General features: G+C 44.4%; 1 protein-coding gene across 3 annotated transcripts in view; it reads left to right on the top strand.

Moving 5' to 3' along the window:
- The window catches only part of GARRE1 (granule associated Rac and RHOG effector 1), an 83660-nt gene that overhangs the window by 40701 nt on the left and 20716 nt on the right, over nucleotides 1-22243 (top strand). For all 3 annotated transcript variants that reach the window (XM_019423380.2, XM_019423379.2, XM_019423383.2), the window contains one exon: nucleotides 15811-16017. In XM_019423380.2, the coding sequence (XP_019278925.2) occupies nucleotides 15811-16017 (207 nt within the window). The remainder of the gene's footprint in view (nucleotides 1-15810; nucleotides 16018-22243) is intronic.

The following is a 22243-nucleotide window of genomic DNA, read 5'->3' as shown; positions in this document are numbered from 1 at the left end:
AACTCAGGTATGGTGTAGAGAGGCTTGTTACGAATAACAAAACACACTTTATCTCTCTTATCACATAGAAAATTCCAAGAGTTTTAGGAGCTATGTGGCAGGAACCTTGGAAGAAGACCAAAATACATATTTCTTACTATAAATCACAATATCACAGGGAGTATTATTAAGTTGTTGTGATGAAAAGGAAAGCAGGTACTTTTCAGGAAAATGAAGAAAATAAAAGTGAGTCAAGGAAGAAGCAGAAAAACACCCCCCTGGGCAGGAAGGACCCCAACAGCAGGTAGGCAGGGTGTGCTCCTCATTTTGGTGACTGAAATGGCAATGTTGCTTTCCTTTAGGAGAATAGGATTTAAAATTTAATAGTTGCTAAAAAGGCTTCAGGGAACATAAGGGAACTACTAGGTTTGGTGGGCAAATTCGAAGGAAAGAGAAATAAAAGAGTTCCTGGAGTATAATTGTACATAGAACTAGCTTTCCCGAATTATTTTCTCTTCTAAATGTTTATGGTTACTGGTTGGCTTGTGAGATTTCACAGGATTGGATAACAGCCTGTTTTGGCAGCCTCCCTCATCTTTACAAATCAGGATTCTGAGTGTCTGTAAAATGACAGTTGCCTAAAATCCTTCTGGGACCAGCGTATACAGGGGTGGTGCCCTGTACCCCCCTGCTGCCTCAGGCCAGTGTGCAGTCTTTGTGTGGAGGGGGCTTGTTTGCAGTGTCCAGTCCCCCACGAGACTGGGCTTCTTTGCCCTCTGGCTGATGCTGACATATCCAGAGCCAGGAAGATAGAAATAGCTTGATGTGGAGGAACCCCATGAGTCCTTGCTCACTCCAGGACCCCTCCTGAGGCCTCACCAGCTCCTTTGGTCTGCTCTCCTCTTTACCTAGCTGCTACCACCCACCCTCCTGGAGAAAATACACACGAGCTGGCTACAAGCTGGCAAAGATGAGTGAGAACAGTCAAAAGTGCTCTAGGCCTTGTGGACAAGACAGACAAATAAGTAGACTGAGACAGTAGGTGTGATGCGGTGGGATGCAAATGACTGCTGGTTGGTTCGGAATTCTCCTGCTCCTCTTACTCTGGCAGGACCCAGCCCCCTACACCAGAACTTCCTACCCAGCCTAGAAGAGGTTAGGGCAGGGCAGAGAACTAGGTTGGGCCCTGATAAGGATTTAGAACTTACACAGAATGAGATGGGATTTTTTTTTTTAATTTATTTGCTTATTTTGAGAGAGAGGGAACAGGAGGGACAGAGAGAGGGAGACAGTCTCAAGCTCCATACTGTCAGAGTGGAGCCTGATGCCAGACTCCAACTCATGGAACCGTGAATGATGACCTGAGCCAAAACCAGGGGGTGGACACTCAACCAACTGAGCCACCTAGGCGCCCTGATATGGGATTTTTTAAGGGGGATTTTGAGCAAGAGACCAGCATGATTAGACTTGTTTTTATAAAAAAAATCACTATGGCTACAAGTGACAGAAACCAAACTCAAATAGCTTAAATGACAATAAAAGCAAAAAGCAGCTAATAGTGATGTATGCTGTGCTCTGTTCTGAGACTCTACGCATTAATTCACTGAATTCTATTATTATTTTTTTTAATTTTTATCTTTTATTTTTGAGGGTGAGAGAGAGCACAAGCAGGGGAGGGCAGAGAGAGAGTGAGACAGAATCCGAAGCAGGCCTCACTTTGAACTTGTCCGCACAGAGCCTGATGTGGGGCTCGAACTTACAAACCATGAGATCATGACCTGAGCCGAAGTCGGATGCTCAACGGACTGAGCCACCCAGGAGCCCCTTAATTCTATTAATAACCTTATGAGTTAGGTACTATTCCCATTCCTGTTTTGTTGATGAGGACCCTGAGGTGTGGAGAGATTAAGCAACTTATCAAAAGTCTCCTCGGCAGATCCAGACTTTAGAGCCAGGCGGTCTCACTCTATAGAGTACAAACTCTTGACTGTAGCACTGTGCTACCTCTCAAGAGAACAATATATTGACCCATGAAACTGAAGCAAGTAAGCTCTTTGGGCGTGGCTGGATTCAGGGGTTCACACCGTACCGAAAAGACCCAAATTTTGTCTCTTCTTTTGCCTTCACGAGTGCTCCCTTCATTTCTAGGCAGACTGGACTGTCCTAGACGGAAGGCTAGGCAGACTGTCTCCATGCCAGAGCCCCCAGCAACTCAACAGAAAGAGCACCTCTGCTTTCCCTGAGGTTCTGACAAAAGTTCCAGAACTGAGTCCAGTTGGCTTGGCTTGGGTCACCTTGCCTGTCCTTGGACCCTATGACCAGAAAGGTTAAACTGACACGCCGATTAGCCAGGTCTGACTGTATGCCCACCCCATGGCTGCAGTACAAGCGGGGTCCGCCTCCCCCAAGCCACAGGACTGAGAGTGGCTCTCTGAGGGGGGCTCCCTCCGAAGGAGGCCACACCCAGATCTGGAGGGGGTCAGAAGATGAGAAACACAGTTATAACCCTCCATATGCATTGCTAAATTGTTTTGTTTGTTTTTCAGGATTTTAGCAATTATGCCTTTCTGTGAAGTCTTCTGTTATGTCTCTTGGTAAAGTTCCATAGTCTCCTTCCTAATGATTGTGTATGTTTCTTCTTAAAAGTCTTTTTTTTTTTTTTTTTTTTTTTTTTTTTAATTTTAGAGAGACAGTGTGCTAGCATGGCAGAGGGGCAGAGGGAGAGAGAGTCTTAAGCAGACTTCACACTCAGCACCAAACCTGATGCACAGCTCAATCCCATGACCCTGGGATCATGACCTGAACTGAAATCAGGAGTCAGACACTCAGGGGCACCTGGGTGGCTCGGTTGACCATCTGTCTTCGGCTCAGATCATGATGTTGGAGTTCATGGGTTTGAACCCCGAGTCAGGCTCTGTGCTGACAGCATGTAGCCTGGACCCTGCTTCAGATTCTGTCTCTCTCTCTCTCTCTCTCTCTCTCTCTCTCTCTGTCTGTCTCTCTGCCCCTCCCCCACTCACGGTCTGTCTCTCTCCCCTTTGGACATAAATCAACATTAAAAAAAAAATTATAAAAAAAAAAAGAGTCCGACACTCAATCGACTAGTCAAGCCACCCAGAGATGCCCATATTTCTTCTTGAAATTCTTAAATAATTTATATTTCAGTTGCTCTAATGAATGAGATACTATTTTAGCATTTTTTTCTATAACATGGAAACATCCTTGATTTTTGTCTCCTCCCACATGACTGAATGCAATAATTCCCATGTTTCAATTAGTTTATTTGGGGTTTTTTGGTGTATATATGGTCACGTCATCTGCATATGTCTCCTCCCTTCCAGTAGTTACATATTTTGTGTTGACCAAAAGTTTTAATATGTGAAATAATCACCTTTAAGAGTGAGCATCCGGGACACCTGGGTGACTCAGTCGGTTGAGCGTCCGACTTCAGCTCAGGTCACGATCTCATGATCTCGCAGTCCGTGAGTTTGAGCCCCGTGTCGGGCTCTGGGCTGATGGCTCAGAGCCTGGAGCCTGCTTCCGATTCTGTGTCTCCCTCTCTCTCTGCCCCTCCCCCGTTCATGCTCTGTCTCTCTCTCTCTCAAAAATAAATAAATGTTAAAAAAAAAAAATTAAAAAAAAAAGTGTTCCCTTTTAAAAAAAAAAAAAAGAGTGAGCATCCTTGTTTTGGTCTTCATTTTAATGGGAATGCTTTGGATATATTACTGTTGATTATTGATTTTAAAAAATTAGTTTCTCTTATACATGGTACATGCTCATGATAAAAAATTCAAACATTTCTGAATAGCATAAGTCTCCCTTTCCAAAAATAATGATCCTCCCTTCCAATTCCATGCCAGTCCCAGATATAACTACTATTAATTGTATTATGGATCTATGCAAAGAGCAGCAAATAGATATGCACACAGAAACATATAAGGAAAATACATCTTTTTATTCCCTTACACATATCCTTAATTCTATTAACAGCATACCCATTAATTATATTATTGGCTCTTAGGTTGAAAGAATAAGAGTACAGTTCCAAGCCATAACAAATGTTATACGTGATTCTTTATTCATGGATGAGTTGTCACTTACAGGAAAGCCTTGTTTGGTTTATGGACTTCCTTTCTCCACAAAAGTCATGATCTTCCCTGTGCCTGTTGGTAAGGTCACCTTAAAGTAATCTCAAGGTTTGCAGCTGGTCTCTGTGGGCTGGCTGCAGAAGAGCTGTCCAGGGGAAAAAGCAGGAAGTGTGTGTGTGTGTGTGGAAGGGGGGGGGGGGGGGTGGATCAGATGTCATTTTCACAAAGATACTGGCCTTTTGATGTCCTGCACTCAGCCCTGGAGTCACCATGCTGCTCGCTTGGCTTAGCTTGGCATGCCAGGCACTGAAAACGCAAGAGTAAGCAAAACCAAGATCCTACCCTCATCCAGCTTAGCTTCTAGGTGGGGAAACAGACCAAAAAACAAATAGCATGTGCAAATGTCAGGTGGTGAGAGGTGCTGTAGAGAGAAATGAAGAAGGATAAGGGGGGAGAGAGAGGTAGAGGAAAGGCCAAGGATGGGACATTTGAGCAATGACTATCAGAGCTACAGCTGTACGAATTCCAGAGGGAAGGATGCTCCAGATAGAGCAGTGGTTCATTCCCCAGTGGGTCAGGGTGGGCTGTTCCTCAGAGTACATTTGGCAGTGTCTAGAAGTATTTTCAGTTGGCACAAAAATGACATCTCCCTTCCCCCCCCCCCCCATATTAGGGGTAGGGAGGAACTTGACTGTTACACCAGAGGGCACAGAATGGTTTGAAGGAGGAGGCAGTGAACTTGCATGCTAAGGAGTCAGAATATCACTGACCCACTATGTATTTGGGGGACAATTTTTGCCATCTTTTAAGACCTCAGTTTCTCTCTCTGCTTCTGACCAATATCCCATCCTTCTTATCCCACACGTATACACCCATGGTTGAATGGTGTTTTTGCAGGAAGTATGAAACTTTAGGTGACCTGACTCAGGCCCCAGATCCTGAAACACAGAAGTTTGCAGGAGCACAAAGGTCTTTGATTTATCTTATTTTCAACTCAAATTTACTTGGAGAAGGTGAAATCTTGGTATTTCTCTTCCTTATAGCCCATCACATTGTATTTCAATCCTGCGGCAGAACAGATGTGTAGATACTCAAAAGCTCCCCTCTACAGCCACATTCAAGCTCTTCTGCAGCTGTTGATCTCTCAGAAGTCACCCTGGGAGGAAGGGATTTTCCCCGCTTTTTTGCTGAAAGAAAGAAAGAAAGAAAGAAAGAAAAAGAAAGAAAGAAAGAAAGAAAGAAAGAAAGAAAGAAAGAAAGAAAGAAAGAAAGAAAGAAAGAAAGAAAGAAACAAACCAGGGGCGCCTTGGCTGGCTCAGTCTGTTGAGCATCCGACTTCAGCTCAGGTCACAATCTTGCAGTTTGTGAGTTCAAGCTCCAGGTTGGGCTTTGTGCTGACAGCTCTGAGCCCTGGAGCCTGCTTCGGATTCTGTGTCTCCCTCTTTCTTTGCCCCTCCTCTGCTCGTGCTGTCTCTGTCTCTGTCTCTCTCTCTCTCTCTCTCTCTCTCTCTCTCAAAATAAATAAACATTAAAAAAAATTAAAAACGAAACAAAACAGGGGCACCTGGGTGGCTTAGTCAGTTAAGCATCTGACTCTTGATCTTGGCTCAGGTCATGGTCTCACAAACTGTGAGATCAAGTCCCCAGTCAGGCTCTATGTGTGGAGCCTGCCTGGGATTCTCTCTCTCCCTCTCTCTGCCCCTCCGTGCCCCCCAACTTCCAAATTAGTAAACAAACTTAAAAAACCAGTAAAAATTTGAAAGTGTATTCAAAACAATATGATCTGAGGGGTTGTGGTTACTGCATCTGTAGCCAGTGCTGCTGGCATCTCATAAGGAAAGACCAGGGACACTGCTAGCAACATGTGAACCTGCATAAGCCAGCCCCTGTAATGGTGAAGTCTCTGGTCCCAAATGTCAATAGTGTTGATGCTGAGACACCCTGATGTAGTGGGAACTGGCTTGTGCAAAAGACTTGAGACAGGAGCTGTGCTCAGAATTTTTGAGGAATAGCAAGAAAGCTGGGTGGCTAGAGCTGAGAAGGATAGGAAATAAGTTTAGAGAATAGTCAGGGGCCTGTTCACATAGAGTATTATAGGACAGAATGAGGACTTTGGATTTTCTTCTGATTGTAGTGGAAAGCCATTGGAAGATTTTGAGCAGGGGAGTACAATAATCCACTTTCTGTTTTCTAAGACTTCCCTGTGCAAAAAGTCGCCTCTAGGAGAGAGAGTAGATGCTGCTAGTTGGCTCCCCAAATCCAGTCTCCTCTCTCTCCTTAGTAACAAAACCCTGGATTTGTTTTGTTTTGTTTTCAGACATATTGTGCCTGGAAAAAGGACTGGACTCCCAGCCTTCCTTACATCTGGGGGTCTCTTGAATAAATTCAGGTCTGGGAAGATGTAGCTAGAGGTTTGGGATGAGTCTACCGGGAAGTTTCCTTAGAGGGAAGAGGGTACGCCCTTCCCCTGTCCCAGTTGGCTGCTCTCTAGAATGCAGGCCAATGGCTGAAGGTCATTTAGCCACTTAGAACTATGAGGCAACTGAAGAATGCCAGCCTTGCGTGAGGATGCAGAGCAGAAGGACGGGAACTGGGTTCCTTGTGACCCCGGGAGTCCCCATTGCCTGCTCTGGACTGCCTAACCCTAGGTTTATTTTTTTTATCTTAGAAAGAAAAGAAGTAAATATCACTCTTGTTTAAGCCACTACATTTGTTTTGTTGCTGTTGGGTGTAGACAGACCTAATCCTAATTGAATGGAGCAGGAAGATCAGTTAAGAGGCTATTATAGTAATTAATCCAAGCAAGAGATGATCATAACTTAGAACAGAATGTTAGCAGAGGAGGTGACTAGAAGCAGTTGTACTCGTTTTTAAGTGTGCAGCTCGGTGGCATTAAGCAGATTCCCAGTATTGCGCAGCCTTTACCGCCATCCAACTCCAGAACGTTTTCGTCTTCCCAAACTGAAAGCCTGAACCCTTTCAACAGTAACTCCCATTCCGCCCTCTCCCCAACCCCAGGAAACCACAATTCTACCTTCTGTCTCTATGAATTTGCCTATTATAGGTACCTCATATAAGATCATACAATATCTGTCTTTTTGTGACTGGCTGCTTTCACTTACCATTGTCTTTAAGGCTCATCCATATTGCAGCATGTGTCAGAGCTTCCCTCCTTCTTAAGGCTGATTAATATTCTAGCACCGTGGGGGTGTGCATGGGTGTGCATGAGGGAGAGGGGAGGGGCTGCAAGATGGCTCCAGGGTTTATGACACAAGCACCTGGACCACTGGTAGTACTCTTTACTGAGGCGGGGAGCAGTGAGGGAAGAGTAGCTGGAATAACAGGTCTGCAGTGCTTATTTGACATCCCAGGGGCAATGTCAGGTAGACAGTTGGATATACAAATTTGGAGTTCAGGGCTGAGGTCCGGACAGGAGATAGGAACTTGGGAACAGTAGATTCAATAGATGGTATTTAAAGCTGTGAAACTGGACCCGGTCATCAAGGGAGTGAATATAAACTGGAGAAGAACCAGAGGGCGAATCCAAGGACGAGTGAGCCCAGGGACACTCCGGTATTTAGAGGTGAGAAGATGACTTGGGAGCAGCCTAGGAGTACGCTAAAGGAGCAGCCGGAGAGCGAGGCAGAGATGGAGTAAGTGCAGTGTCTTGGAAGCCAAGAGAAGCAAGTGTTTCAAGAAGGAGCGGGGTGAGCGGGAGGGACCCACTGTCCCAGATGCTGCTGAGAGGTGGTGGGAGACCCCCTTTTCCACCTCAGCCCAGGATTTGCCACAGCCGTCACCGGTTGGAATTCACAAGAATAACAGAGGCAGTCGGTCTGATGTGTGCGGTGAGCCCTCTCTCAGGGAATAGGTGACACACGTGGCACCGGGTCCTGGGACGCAGAAGGCCTCTCCTCAGTGTCCTATGGTGAAAATAATGTTGATGGAGTGAATTTCCACTTTGAATTCCCCATTTGTCTTTTTAATCATTTTTTTTTCAGTGGAGATAGTTTAGTATTTTCTTCTTTTTAATTTTCATTTAATGTTTATTTTTGACAGAGAGAGGGAGAGAGGGTGAGCAGGGGAAGGGCAGAGAGAGAGAGGGAGACCCAGAACCCAAAGCAGGCTCCAGGCTAACAGCACAGGGCCTGACACGGGGCTCAAACCCACGAACTGTGAGATCATGACGTAAGCCGAAGTCGGGCGTTTAACCAACCGAGCCACCCAGGCGCCCTTAGTATTTTCTTCTTAAGACCAGTGCCTTGAGGCACCTGGGTAGCTCAGTGGGTTAAGCTTCTGACTCTTGATTTCAGCAGGTCATGATCTTATGGTTCATAGGTTTGAACCCCACATTGGGTTATGCAGTGACAATGTGGAGCCTGCTTGGGATACTCCATCCCCCTCTCTCTGCCCTTCCCACTCCCCTCAAAACTAAATAAATAAACATTAAAAAAAAAAGACATGTCTTAACCGCTCAGACATCCCAGTTATAGTATTTTCTTCTTTTTTTATTTATCCATCTTGGGAAGGAGAGTGCAGGGGAGGAGCAGACAGAGGGAGAGAGAATCCCAAGGAGGCTCCACACTGTCAATGTGGAAACCAACATGAGTCTCAAACTGACAGTGAGATCATGACCTGGGCTGAAACTAAGAGCCAGACACTCAACTGACTGAGCCACCCAGGCGCCCTGGTAATTTTTTCTTCTTGATCAAAGTGCCAACTTTTGATGAAAAATACACTCATATCAACAAAAAGAATTTCCTGAACTCTAATAGGCTCCCAGGCCGTATGCTTGTCTGGGTGACTTAAATATATTTTTATCTATGCCCCGTAGAAACCCACAATATAAATTTGCTTGTTTATGGAGGAAACTTGCATTTTGAATAGGAAAAATTACTATAAGAGCAGGGTCCTTTGCTTACCAAAATTAATATGGATTTAGTTACCTTGAGTAACCTTTCACTTTTTTTATGTCCTGAATGATATTTTATAGTTATCCTTATTGTTAAGATTTATAGCAACATAGCTAAAATATAAAACTCCCTGTGCGTGTTGGCATGGTAATAAATTGTTAATATATTTTCTTTTGGACAGCAGGTTATAAAACAGAACACATAGGGGCTCCTGGGTGGCTCAGTCGGTTAAGTGTCTGACTTCAGCTCAGGTCATGATCTCCCGGTTCGTGGGTTCGAGCCCTCATTGGGCTCTGTGCTGACAGCTAGGAGCCTGGAGCCAGCTTCAGCTTCTGTGTCTCCCTCCCTCTCTCTCTCTCTCTGCCCCTCTCCAACTCCTGCTTTGTCTGTCTGTCTGTCTGTCTGTCTCTCTCTCTCTCTCCCCCAAAAATAAACATTAAAAAAATTTTTAAATAAATAGAACATATAAACATAATCTAGTTTTTACAAAAAGACCATCTACAGGTACAAATGTAGGCTGTACAGGAAACATGTAATCAGTGGTTATATCTATTTGGTAATATTTGGTAGATTTTTATTTAGCTGATCTTTTTCCCCCTAATTTGTTTGCAATGATTATGTTTTACTGACATAAAAGGTTTTGTGCACCCGAGTGCTCAGTCCATGAAGTAGGAGTTCTGAAACTGTGTCTGTTGATATTTTTACCAGCAAGGGAGCAGCATATCCAGAGGCAGAATATAATCTTGTGTGAGTGATTAGCATTTGGTGTTGGCTCAGCCACCCTTGGGCAGGTGTTAGCTTTTCTTTCCTTTCTGTATTCTCCCTCTTATACATAACACGGCAGCTTCTTTATGCTCTAGGTTAATACCTGCTGCAAAGAGATCTTTGTCGTTTTGTTAGTTGCTTTTTAAATTTTTAAATATTTAAATACTCCCTGTAATCGGTTTTTAGGTCAGACTATACATAGTTGCAGTAAGTTTCTTTTTTGCATTTTTATACTGTAATCTAATCTTTGCAAGCACTTTCCATAGCCTGGGCATGGTCCACTGCATTCTCTATTTCTCTGGAGACACATTTAGGTTTTTATATCACATTCTGGTCTATTGGTTAGGTCATTATGTAATAACTCTGGAATTATCATACGAACAAAAGAGCAAGGTTGAGGGAACTTGGAACCAACTGTAATGTTTAAGGTAAAAGTAAATATTGAAGAGAAAGAAATGATTGAATGACTTTGGAATTTCTAATAAAAGCAGCCAATCCCGATCGCCTTCATTTCATTCACTCTGGACTTTTAAACTGATCAGAAATAAATGATGGAGTTCCTGGACATTTGACCATGTGGTATATGTATTGGTTTTATTTGTTCTTCACTCTAGGGATGTGAGAAAGATGGATTGTTAAGTGAGGTTAAGTAGAAAACGAACTTAGTGAGATATTGTGTGTATCGATATGAAAATCACTAGGTGTGCTGGGGGATGGGTGGCTTTGGGCACTCCATGATCCCAACACGGGCGTAGATTCAGGGCTGAGCCAGGCCTTGCTTGGCCCTAGAAGAGCAGTAACTAAAACTAAACTTTGAAATATTCTAGGAAGGTAGAGTTAAATTGGTCCTCTGCAACTATGGCAGTGAGAGAGGGTGGTCTTTGGGGGTCTGAGTAGGGTGACCTTAAACTAAAACCTGGTTGAATTAATAAAATATAAACATCACCAAGAAGAGAAAGTTTTCTGGTTGTATCCATCAACACAACACCCTTAGCAGCAGATGTGGTATGTGTACATGGGAATGGGAGAGTGAACTCATACCGCGTTTCTGCCACCATCAGGGAGTCCCAGAAAACAAGGTTTCCTTTTAGTAGATCCTTGATGGCTGTTTATAATCCAGAATGCTCTGTGGAAATTTAGAGGCAGGAGTGGCAAGGTCAATGATTAGTCTATATTCAGGAATTGGGCCTTTATGAGGAATTGAAGTCACATTAATAGGTTTCTCTTGGGGCACCTGGGTGGCTCAGTCAGTTGAGAGTCCGACTCTTGATTTCAGCTCAGGCCATGATCTCACAGTTCGTGGGTTTGAGCACCAAGTCAGGCTCCCCCATGACAGTGTGGAGCCTGCTTGGGGTTCTCTGTCTCTCTTTCTCTCTCTCCGTCTCTGCCCCTCCCCGACTCGAGCTGTCTGTCTGTGCCTCTCTCTCTGTCTCTGTCTCAAAATAAATAAACTTAAAAAAAAAATAACTGAATGAAAACTGAGGGTTTTTTTTTTAATAATAAAATAAAAGATTTCTCTTAATGCAGAAGTCTGATATTGGCCTGAAATTCCACCAACTTGGGATGCCTTGAATAGATTTATCTTTCTTTCTTTTTTTTTTTAAGTCTTATTTATTTAAGTAATCTCTATACCCAATATGGTACTCCAATTCACAACCCTGAGATCAAGAATCACATGCTTCTCCTACTAAGCCAACCAGGCTCCCCTAGGTTAGTCTTTTTTTTTTTTTTTTTAATTTTTTTTTTTTAACGTTTATTTATTTTTGAGACAGAGAGAGACAGAGCATGAATGGGGGAGGGTCAGAGAGAAAGGGAGACACAGAATCTGAAACAGGCTCCAGGCTCTGAGCAGTCAGCACAGAGCCTGACGCGGGGCTTGAACTCACGGACCGCGAGATCATGACCTGAGCCGAAGTCGGATGCTTAACCGACTCAGCCACCCAGGAGCCCCTAGGTTAGTCTTTTTAAAATGCAAATGCCGGGGCAGCTAGGTAGCTCAATCGGTTAGGTGTCTGACTCTTGATTTCCGCTCAGGTCATGATCTCACAGTTTAGTGAGTTCGAGCACCACATCAGGCTCTGTGCTGATGGTGCAGAGCCTGCTTGGGACTCTCTCTCTCTACCCCTCCCCTGCTCACCCTGTCTCTGTCTCTCTCAAAATAAATAAACTTAAAAAAAATTTTTTTGATGCAAATGCCAATTAAATCCAATTGCTTTATTCATAATTCTTAAATGAGACTGATGTACTGAAGGACCGAACAGATGTTTTTGGGTTTGGAATTCCTAAAGAGGTAAGAGAAGCTGCTCTTTCTCCCAAGCCCCTTGTATCTTCTCCCTGTTTTCATATTGCCATTTCCAGCCAGTCTTAGCAGCTGCTCTCTGCTGTGGATTCATAAACGATGAGACTCAGGCCACCCCACTTGATACTCTTGTCCCAGTCCCTTTTCCTCTGTTAGAGAAGACTGAGCCATGCCTCCCGCCTCAGGGCCTGACAGTATGCGGGGGATATCAGGGTTCCCCTCCTTTTAGTAGCCACCCCTGTTGTGGCTATGTCCTGGATCTTGTCATAGGGAGACAGTGGCTTAGTGGTTAGGAGTACAGCTTTTGGAGTGGAACATATCTGGCATCAGATCTCTACTGCACCTCTTATCTCCTGCATGGCATTGGAACAGGTTTCTTTCTCGAAGCCTCAGTGTTATCATCTGGGAAATGGATGCATTTCTCTTACCCACAGAGTTGCTTCACTGCAAGTAAAGTGCTTGGTATGGGTTAAGCGCTCAATAAAAGTGGCTGTTGGTACCGCTGCAACTGTATAGCTGCATTGACATTTTAAACTGCAGTGTCTCTGACCACTCCACTCATCCGTTCCCCGGGTTGCCACGTCTGTTCTTCAGCCTCACTGAATCCTGCAGTCCAAGCAGCATTCTCCGTGTGAGGGAGAAAATAGCTGCCCACGGCCCCGAGGTCACCTGCTTTTGAATTCACAACTTTAGAGTCTGTATTTCTTTCCACGTTTCTCAGGAAGACCCCCAAGGACTGGCCCAAGTCTGGGTCAAGGTGGGTGGGGTGTGTTCCAGGAGGGGAGCTGGGCTGAGACAGGAGATGCCCAGAGGCAGGCGCTCTCTCTCAAGGTAGTGTTTATGCATCTGTTACTTGAAACTTTTAGAGCAGATATTCTGTGAAATAGCTTTTCCAAATCCAGGGTGGCCATTGCTTTGATCGGCTCTTAACGAAACGTTTACGGCACAGATATTTTGTTACAAGTGTAATTTGGACTGCTGCTCCCTGTATCACGGGTGGGAGCAGGGAGATGCCGAGTTCTTGTTCTCATCATTCCTTATTTACAGGGAAGAAATTTAGATTAAATGACTCATCCAAGGTCAAACATGTAAGAATGGTGGAGACAACATGCCAAAAGTCTGCCTTTAAACTGTCCGGCATCTTTTCCCCCACTCATTCCTGCAGCAGCATCGCCCTCCTTCCACCATCCTGCCCTCAACAGGGGCACCCTCCCCAGCCCCGTCCTCCCATCAACCGGCGCTGTCCTATTCTGGACCCTGGGACCCTGCATCAGGCCTTTCCCGGCATTTTCCCTTTTTAGAATAGGGGTAAGGGTAGTTAACTCTTCCTTTAGTCCTTCCCTCAGAGAGCCTTTTCCTTCCCACCCCCCCTTGTGTTCCTTCTCCGGTCGCCCCTGACTTTGCATCTCCACTTAGCAGTTTGTTCTCCACCATCAGGAAGTAACCCTCCTGAGGACCAGGACTTGCTCATCGTCTTTCTTACAGCACCCTCTAGCCTATTGTGCTTTGTACGTATCGGGTATTCACATGTTCCGTGTTTGCTGAAGGAATGAATGAGTCCCTTGAATCATCCGCAGCTGTAAGACCATGACCCCGGCGCACATGGTACCTGGCACGTACATCTTTGCCATAGCCGGCAAGAGGCTGAGGAAGGAGGCAGAGAAAGAGTGTGTGCCAGAGGAGCTAGCTCCACTCCTCCTCCTGTGTGTGCCTTGTATGGGGCTTCAGGGTACCCTCGTTGTGGCCTAAACCAGTTAAGGTGGAGTTTATTAGGTGCCTGGTCTCAGTGCTGCCAGCCGACAGCTGTATCCAGCCGCTTAGAGCCGACTGAAGGCAGTGGGGCATACTGGTTAAGGGCACAGACATTTGAGTCAAGTGCCCACTCTGTCGCCTCCAGTTTGTGTCCCCATGACAAAGTTCGTAACCTTTCTGTGCCTCACTCTTACTGCCTGTAAAATGGGAATGACCTCGTACCGTTGTTCCTAGCATTAAATGAGATAATCCATGTGAGATCTTTAGCATAGGTGAAGTACAGGCTGAGTGCTCGATTGAGGCTGGCTGCTATTGTGTACTAAATATTATGTACAGTGGCACTAAATACATGCTGTTTATTCTATGCCTGTCACATCACTCTAGGTTGCTAGGTCTGCTTCATCTGTGTCCCTCACCCTGCCCCATCTGGCACCGATCATTGATGGGGAGGAGCTTTGAGGCAGGTATGAGTGCAAACCCAGGAGGTTTGGGTGGGGATCCAGCCTGTAATTCTAATTGTTCTCTTGTAGGAGGAGGATGCTTTGGTGTGAGATTTGTGTGAGTTTGTTTTAGTTTCGCCCTGGTGACTTCACAGGGGAAAATCGGAGTGAGTAAGTGTTACCACTGAGACTTGCCTGACTCTTTCTCTAGGAAGCAGAGCTCTGACCAGTGGAGATGGAAAAGGACAGCATCTGAAATGTATGTTGGGAGGTGGGGCCAGACTTGAATCTTGTTTTTGGCTGCCTTAAGGGACAGGGCTGGACTAGAGGGTAGACACTGGGGTTAGGTGTTGGTTCCTTGTACAGACAATGGAAACAGTTACCCAGCCTTCAGCACCTCCCCGAGGCAGTGCACTGATCACCAACAGTCAGTGAGCCCTCCCCGCTGCGCTCCTACCCGTTGAATAAATTGCAAGCTCAATAAATAAAGTAATTTGTAAGTAAGTAATCCACCGTGTAAAGCAGTGGAATATGACATACCCTCCATGGGAAAAACGTGAATGTCAAATTTGGTATGGACCAAACAACTGTAAAAGCTTAGGGGAAGATGTCAGTAATCGGGAAGTTCTCTGCTCAAGTTACTTTGTAAGTGACAAGTTCTTGCTCTCCTTTAAAGAAAAAGAAATAGGAAATCTTAGAGAACACCTTGTAGCTAGGGTTGCCTCAAGAAAGCAAACGAATGACAGTGTCAATAAACAGCCTTGGCCTTGGCAGATAAATGCACATTTGTGTCTTAAAATATTTATGGTCTGTGGTATTTTTTTGACATGTAAATTATTATAGTTACATATTAATAGTATATATTAACATATGTCTATAATATTTTTTAAATGAATTCCCTACTTTAATGGATGTTCCATCAACCCACCAACTACTGATAATGTCTCGGGTGAGTGAGTTTCTACTGTTCTGACAGAGTTGTCCAGTATGTTTTGTTGACTCCTAGAAGACTGGTCTATCAGCTTTGTTTCCTAAGACTGCAATTAATGACACACAGCTATGTTAATAAAACTATGTTAATAACATTGTTACCAAAATAACCTGTATCTTTGGATTCCATTTCTAATAAATAGTGTCGTCTTATAGTCAAACCGACCTGTCAGATTTTCAGTCACACGGCTTTCACTCTGCCTTCTGAATGCTGTGTGGACATAATTGGAACTGTGGGTTCCTCTGGTTCAGTAGGAACTCACAGACAACCAAGGGTTGGTGTGAGCCCGAGTCCACATGAGGGGAGCGGAGAACAGGAGTGGGGGGCTAGCTGGGAACTGGGAAGGCTCATTTGAACCATGGGGTTTGCGATTTGGTGGAAATATCTTGACTTCTAGACATCAGGCACCCAGGTGCGAACTTGAGAACAAGGATCCTCCTAAAGGCTGGTGACTTTCTAACTTCCTGTGATTTCAGACTTCCAAGTGTTGTTACCTTCTGCTCACACTGATAGTTGAGAATTTATTGCACTAATGCAGTAGCAGCCCACAACCTAAAAATCCCTGGCTTTCTTGTTTTCACAGGTGTTGGGGCGATGTTTCCTGACAGTGGTACAGGTCCATTTCCAGTTTTTGACCCAGGCATTACAGAAGGTCCAGCCAGTGGCTCACTCGTGCTTTGCCGAGGTCGTCGTGCCAGAAAAGAAGAATGGCGGCGGCGGCGGCTTATCTGGCATGAGCCACACACCCGAACTGGAGGAAGCCGTGCGATCCTGGCGGGGGGCTGCTGAGGTAACCCTCCCTGGGGGAGATCGGTGCCCTATGTTCAACTAGGAGAGGCTCCAGAGGACCTTTGCCTGTTGGTTCCTGAAAGAGGCATTTTATTTAGAACTGTTAGTTTTAAACCGTTATCACTAGCTTGTTCATTCATTTCACAGTGAATGCTTTTGTGAACGCTCACTTTGGGCCAGGCGTGCGCCAGGCACTGGGGTGACAGCCTCTGCTCACAGCCTCCTAAGAGGGAGGGCCTACAAAAATAGGGTTAAAGGGCTGTGATGGAGGTGTGCAGGAGCCCAGAGAAAGGGTCCTGCCTCCAACTAGGAGCAGTGCAGCAAAGCTTCAAGGAAGAGAGACCAGGGAGAAGAGGTTGGAGCCGAAGTCTGGAAAGACAGGCCAGAACTGGCTGCGGAGGGTAAAGCGGCCAGCCAGGCAGCCACATGGGGATGTGGTCAGTGACAGCACGTTTCTTGTAGGTATTTTGTTTTGTTTTGTTTTGTTTTGTTTTGTTTTGTTGTTCATTTATTTAAGTAATCTCTACACCCGACATGGGGCTCAAAAGACCCCAAGATAAAGAGCCACATGCTCTTCTGACTGAGGCGCCCCACATATTCTTCTTTTTATTATTATTTCTTATATTTTATTATTTTTTTTAATTTTATTTAAATCAAAGCTAGTTAACATATAGTGTAGTATTGGTTTCAAGAGTAGAATTTAGTGATTCATCACTTATAGATAACACCCAATGCTCATTCCAACAAGTACCCTCCTTAATGCCTGTCACTTAGCCCATCCCCTCACCCAGTACCCCTCCATTAACCCTCAATTTGTTCTCAGTATTTAAGAGTCTCTTAAAAAAAATTTTTTTTAAGGGCATCTGGGTGGCTCAGTCGGTTGAGCGTCCGTCCGACTTCGGCTCAGGTCGTGATCTCACCGAGCCCCACATCAGGCTCTGTGCTGACAGCTTGCTCAGAGCCTGCAGCCTGCTTCAGATTCTGTGTCTCCTTCTCTCTCTGCCCCTCCCCCTCACTGATGCTTTGTCTCACTGTTTCTCAAAAATAAATAAATGTAAAAAAAAGTTTAAAAAAAAATTTTTTTTTTTTGAGAGAGAGAGAGATAGAGACAGAGAGAGACAGAGTGTGAGTGTGGGAGGGGCAGAGAGAGAGGGAGACACAGAATCTGAAGCAGGCTCCAGGCTCCGAGCTGTCAGCACAGAGCCCGACATGGGGCTCAAACCCACGATCTGAGAGATCATGACCTGAGCCATAGTCGGACGCTTTAACCGACAGAGCCACCCAGGTGCCCCCAGTATTTAAGAGTCTCTTATGGTTTGCCTCCCTCTCTGTCTTTATCTTATTTTTCCTTCCCTTCCCCTATGTTCATTTGTTTCTTAAATGAGTGAAATCATATGTGTGTGTGTGTGTGTGTGTGTGTGTGTATATATATATATATATATCTTCCTCTCACTGATTTATTTCGCTTAGCATAATACATTCTAATTCCATCCGCATTGTTGCAAGTGGCAAGATTTCATTCTTTTTGATTGCCAAATAATATTCCATTGTGTATATATGTGTGTGTGTGTATATACACACACACCACATCTTTATTCATTCATCAGTCAGTGGATATTTAGGCTCTTTCCATACTTTGGCTATTATCGATAGTGCTGCTATAAACATCGGGGTGCATGTGCCCCTTTGAACTGGCATTTTTGTATCCTTTGGATAAATACCTTGTAGTGCAGTTGCTGGATTGTAGGATAGTTCTTTTTTTAACTTTTGGAGGAAGCTCCATACTGTTTTCAGAGGGGCTGCACCAGCTTTCATTCCCACCAACAGTGCAAAAGTGTTCCCCTTTCTCTGCATCCTCGCCAACATCTGTTGTTGCCTGTGTTGTTAATTTTAACCATTCTGACAGGTGTGAGGTGGTAACTCATTGTAGTTTTAATTTATATTTTCCTGGTGATGTGTGATGTTGAGCATCTTTTCATGTGTCTATGAGCCATCTGGATGACTTCTTTGGAAAGACGTCTGTCCGTGTCTTTTGCCCATTTCTTCACTGGATTATTTGTTTTTAGGTGTTTCCGGGGGGGTGGGAGTGAAAAGCCTTCCAAGTCAAGACTTTAACTAGGACTGACTAGGACTTTTTGATACGTTTTACGTAGTGAAAGAGATAATTTACAGTTAAGGAGTATAATATTGATTTTTTTATATAATGTTTAGTTTTAATCCTTCCATAATCAGTTGGCAGATTATTTCATGTTTTAGAAATCTCCTTTAATCAAAATTTTAAATATTATTTACTAGTCTCACATTGTACATTCTCTAATTTTCTTATTATTTCAGTTTTATGCTGTTCTCTGTTCTTACTTCTTTTGAATTTCTTTTCGGTTTCTTTTTCTTGTTTTGGTCTCTCTTCCTGTTAAGGGCTTTCCTCTGCCTCTCGGTGTTTGTCAGAGCAGCCCTGAAATGCTAATTGGGGTCCAGTGTAGAAGTGGGACCTGCTGACCTTATTGCAGGTGGCCATTTGTCACCTTGCAGACCTCTGTGTCCTCTTGGTTGCTGGGCTCCAGCCTCCTGATCATGCAGCTCATATTCATACCCTTAATACCGGGCTCACAGTTGTCTCCTGTTGACATCATCATGCTGAGAACCCAGTGCTTGTGAGAACCCCAGCAGTCTCTTGATCTCCTCACCTTAACCTTTTTCTTCACCCACTGCAGTCTGCACAGGCCCTTGTGCTTTCTCACTCACTTAGCCACCAGCCGGTGACCCTGCCCTACACTGTACCGAGGAAATAGAATCCACCTGGCAGCAGTCCCTTTTCTTCGCCCCAAAACCACACTGCTTCCCCCATTCAGAGCCCTGCATCAGTTCCTTGTCAGTTCCTTCCCTTCATTACAGGACCCTTCTGTCCGGGGTCCGCCCTGTCCCCACCTTCCCCCACCCTCAAGGCCTCTGTGGTGGGGCCCTGTGTTTTCTCTCCCTCCTCTTCAGCATGCCCTCCCACCCACTACATAAACCCGCATACACAGAAATCCTCGCTGTTCTGCCCTGTTTCTCTGCTCTTCTCACAGCCAACTTCTTGGAGGAATTGTCTACCGTACCTTTGAGTCATTCTAAAAAAGATTATTATGAAAGATTTCAAGCATATAGGAAATGTCGCACATACCCTGTCTGCCTTTTAGCTTTGTCGAGTGAATCTTAACTTCTTGTCAGTTGCTTCATACCATTGGTGTATTTATTTATATGCTCACTTATTTATTTTTAAGTAGGCTTCATGCCCAGCGTACGGCTTGAACTCACAACTCCAAGATCAAGAGTCATAGGCTGTGCAGACTGAGTCAGCCAGGCGCCCCTTTCATGCTTTTTATTTTTAACAGAAAAAATATTCTTTACAAATGCAGCTGATTTCCTCTGTACCTTTTTACTGCCTTACTCACATCTCTTCCTTTGTAGAGATAACCTCTTTTGAATTTGGAGTTTGTGAGTCCTGCGCATATTTTTATATTTTCACTCTGTATACATGTATCCATAAGTAGTATAAGGTGTATCTTGCACAATATGAAACTTTATATAAATAGCATCATTCAGCTGGCTGAAATCTGGCTTCCCCTCCTACACAAGAACAAGCATTCTCAGGGGCACCTGGGTGGCTCAGTTGGTTGAGCGTCCAACTCTTGATTTCAGCTCAGGTCGTGATCTCACAGTTCATGGGGTTGAGCCCTGCCTCAGGCTCTGTGCTGAGAGTGCAGAGCCTGCTTGAGATTCTCTCTTTCTCTCTGCTCACATTCAAGCTCTCACTCTCTCTCAATATAAATAAATAAACATTAAAAAAAAAAAAAGAACAGGCATTCTCTCGTCAAGGTCACTGGTGCCTTCTGTGTGGCCAAATCCAGGGAACCGTTTGACTCCATTCAGCAGCTCACAGCAATACGGGCCCTTAGAGACCCTCTCTTCCTGTGGCGTCCCTGAAGCAGGCATTAATCTCTTGGGCCATCCTCTCCATCTACTTTGCTAGCTTTTTCTCTTCAACACAACTTATACACAAAACTTATGTCCGTTTCTCAGTGCTCATTTCTGAGTGCCCTCCCTGTAGGGTCTCCATATAGCCTTGGGACATTAAGAACTGCCTGTGTGCTGGGGGCCCTCACATATGTGTGACCAGTCCAGTTCTGTGGGCTTCAGGCCCCTGTATTCAGCTGCTGCTTACCTCAGGTATCTAGGTGGCTCAGGCTTAGCTTTTCCCCACACCCCTGGTCTTGCCCAAATCTTCCCCATACTAGCAAGTGCTGCCATCCCACACTGGGTCATTCATGCATGAAACTGAAGATTTTTCCTCCTGTCTTTCCATCACATCTACATCCAGTCCATAAGCCCTGTAGGTTCCACCCCAAAGCATTACCCCACATGTGTCCCTTTCACTGCCCTAGTTCAGGATGTCCCTCCTCTCCCCAGACACCTGCAGTGGCTAGATTCCCTTCTCCCCTCCCTGTCTTGCCACCCTTCATCTCCCTCCATTTAAAGTTGGATGATGTTGCTACTTCCTTAGGGTAAAGTACCGACCCTTCACCATGACCTGCCTAGTCCCACACAGTCTGGTTCCTGCCTTGCTCACCAACCTCATCTGCGGTCACTGTCTCCCTTGCTCACTGGGTTCCAGTTTCTTTGCTGACATGTCTGCTCACCCATCCCACACTTCTGCTGACTTCCTCCTCCACCTCAAATTCATAACCTAAATGCTGATTTCTGAGTGTTTAGGGTGCTCCTCCCTATTATAGTTCTCCCTGTTTTCCTTGGTGTGTTTTTCTCCATTTTAAATGGTTTAAATGTTTTGTTTGGCCCATGAGGCTGTCAGCCCTAAGATGGCAGGCACCAGGCTTTGTGCTCCATTGCCTAGCCATAGATATGCAACACAAGACCTTCTGGGCCAAATATTTCAGTGAAAGAATCTTAGAGAGTCAAATAGTTTTAAACGGTAAGACTAGTTAGGGTTCAGGGACAGGATGGAATGTAGTCATACATGTGTAATTTGTGAAGCTTTGGAACTTTATAGCATTGTTTCTGCTAATTACCTTTCTGCAGTTTTGGTAAACATTGTAACTCCTACAGCAGAAGAACAAAAAAGAGAGAAGAACAAAAATTAGCTGTTAAAAAAATGTTATTTGTTGCACAAATGTTACTGCAACAGAAATAGACACTGAAAAATTGAAAGGCAGTTCATCCTGAATTCCTTCTCCCATTTAAGAAATTAAATACATTTTTTCTGTATTCTCCAGTCCTGACCCATATGTATAAGTAACTTACGTTTCATCACAATAAGACATTGATTAGGTTTTTTTTCTTGTTTCTCTGTCTTGTTCATGAACATATTTAATGACCAAACAGTAAGTATTTAAATTTTTTTGTGCAGATTTCAGAAGTCTTATTTTTCCTTTAATACTCCAGGGTACATTTTTTCCCTGTTCTATGTTGGTGTGGCCTTTTACTTTGGTGTATAGGAACACCTAACCTTATATGTTCATTATGATGATTCTGGAAACTCCAAGTGCCAATATTTTAGTTTGTCTGTCTTTAAAAGAGAAATTAAAAATGTGAAGGTCTTACAGGGGTGCCTGGGTGGCTCAGTCAGTTAAGTATCCAAATATTGATTTCAGTTCAGGTCACGATCTCACGGTTCATGAGCCCTGCACTGACAGCATGGAGCGTGCTTGGGATTCTCTCTCTCTTCTCTCTCTGCCCCCTCCCCCACCTGTGTGCATGCTCTCTTTCTCTCTCTCTCGCAAAAAAAAACATTTTTAAAATGTGAAAGTTTTACATATAGGAAAAATTAATAACAGGTAGGTGAGTCTTTTTTCCAGGGTTTCTTTTTTTAATTTTCCTAAGTAGCTTCACATGCAGCATGGAGCCCAACATGAGGCTTCAACTCAGATCAAGACCTGAGCCGAGAGCCAAGATCAAGAGTCAGACACTTAACCAACTGAGCCACCCAGGTGCACCCCACCCTCCCCAGGGTTTCTTAAATAAAGTAGTTCTGTGTCAGGTTTGCTTTCTCTTCAAGATGCTTGGTTTAATCTTCCCAGATTTCTGGTTGCTCACTTGGTAATACAGACAATCCAGAATGTCCGGTATATAGCTAATGTTCAGATAGCATCTGGGTTTAACTCCGTTGTTTTTTTTCTTCGTTTCTTATTTTTTAAACATAGCTACGTCTGTTACATTCTCTTGTGCCTTCCCGT

This window comes from Panthera pardus, unplaced genomic scaffold (genome assembly GCF_024362965.1).
Source record: "Panthera pardus isolate Hobbes unplaced genomic scaffold, ASM2436296v1 HiC_scaffold_18, whole genome shotgun sequence".
Taxonomy (NCBI): domain Eukaryota; kingdom Metazoa; phylum Chordata; class Mammalia; order Carnivora; family Felidae; genus Panthera; species Panthera pardus.
Note: the sequence above shows the minus strand (reverse complement) of the source record. Positions and strands in the feature narration are given on the sequence as shown.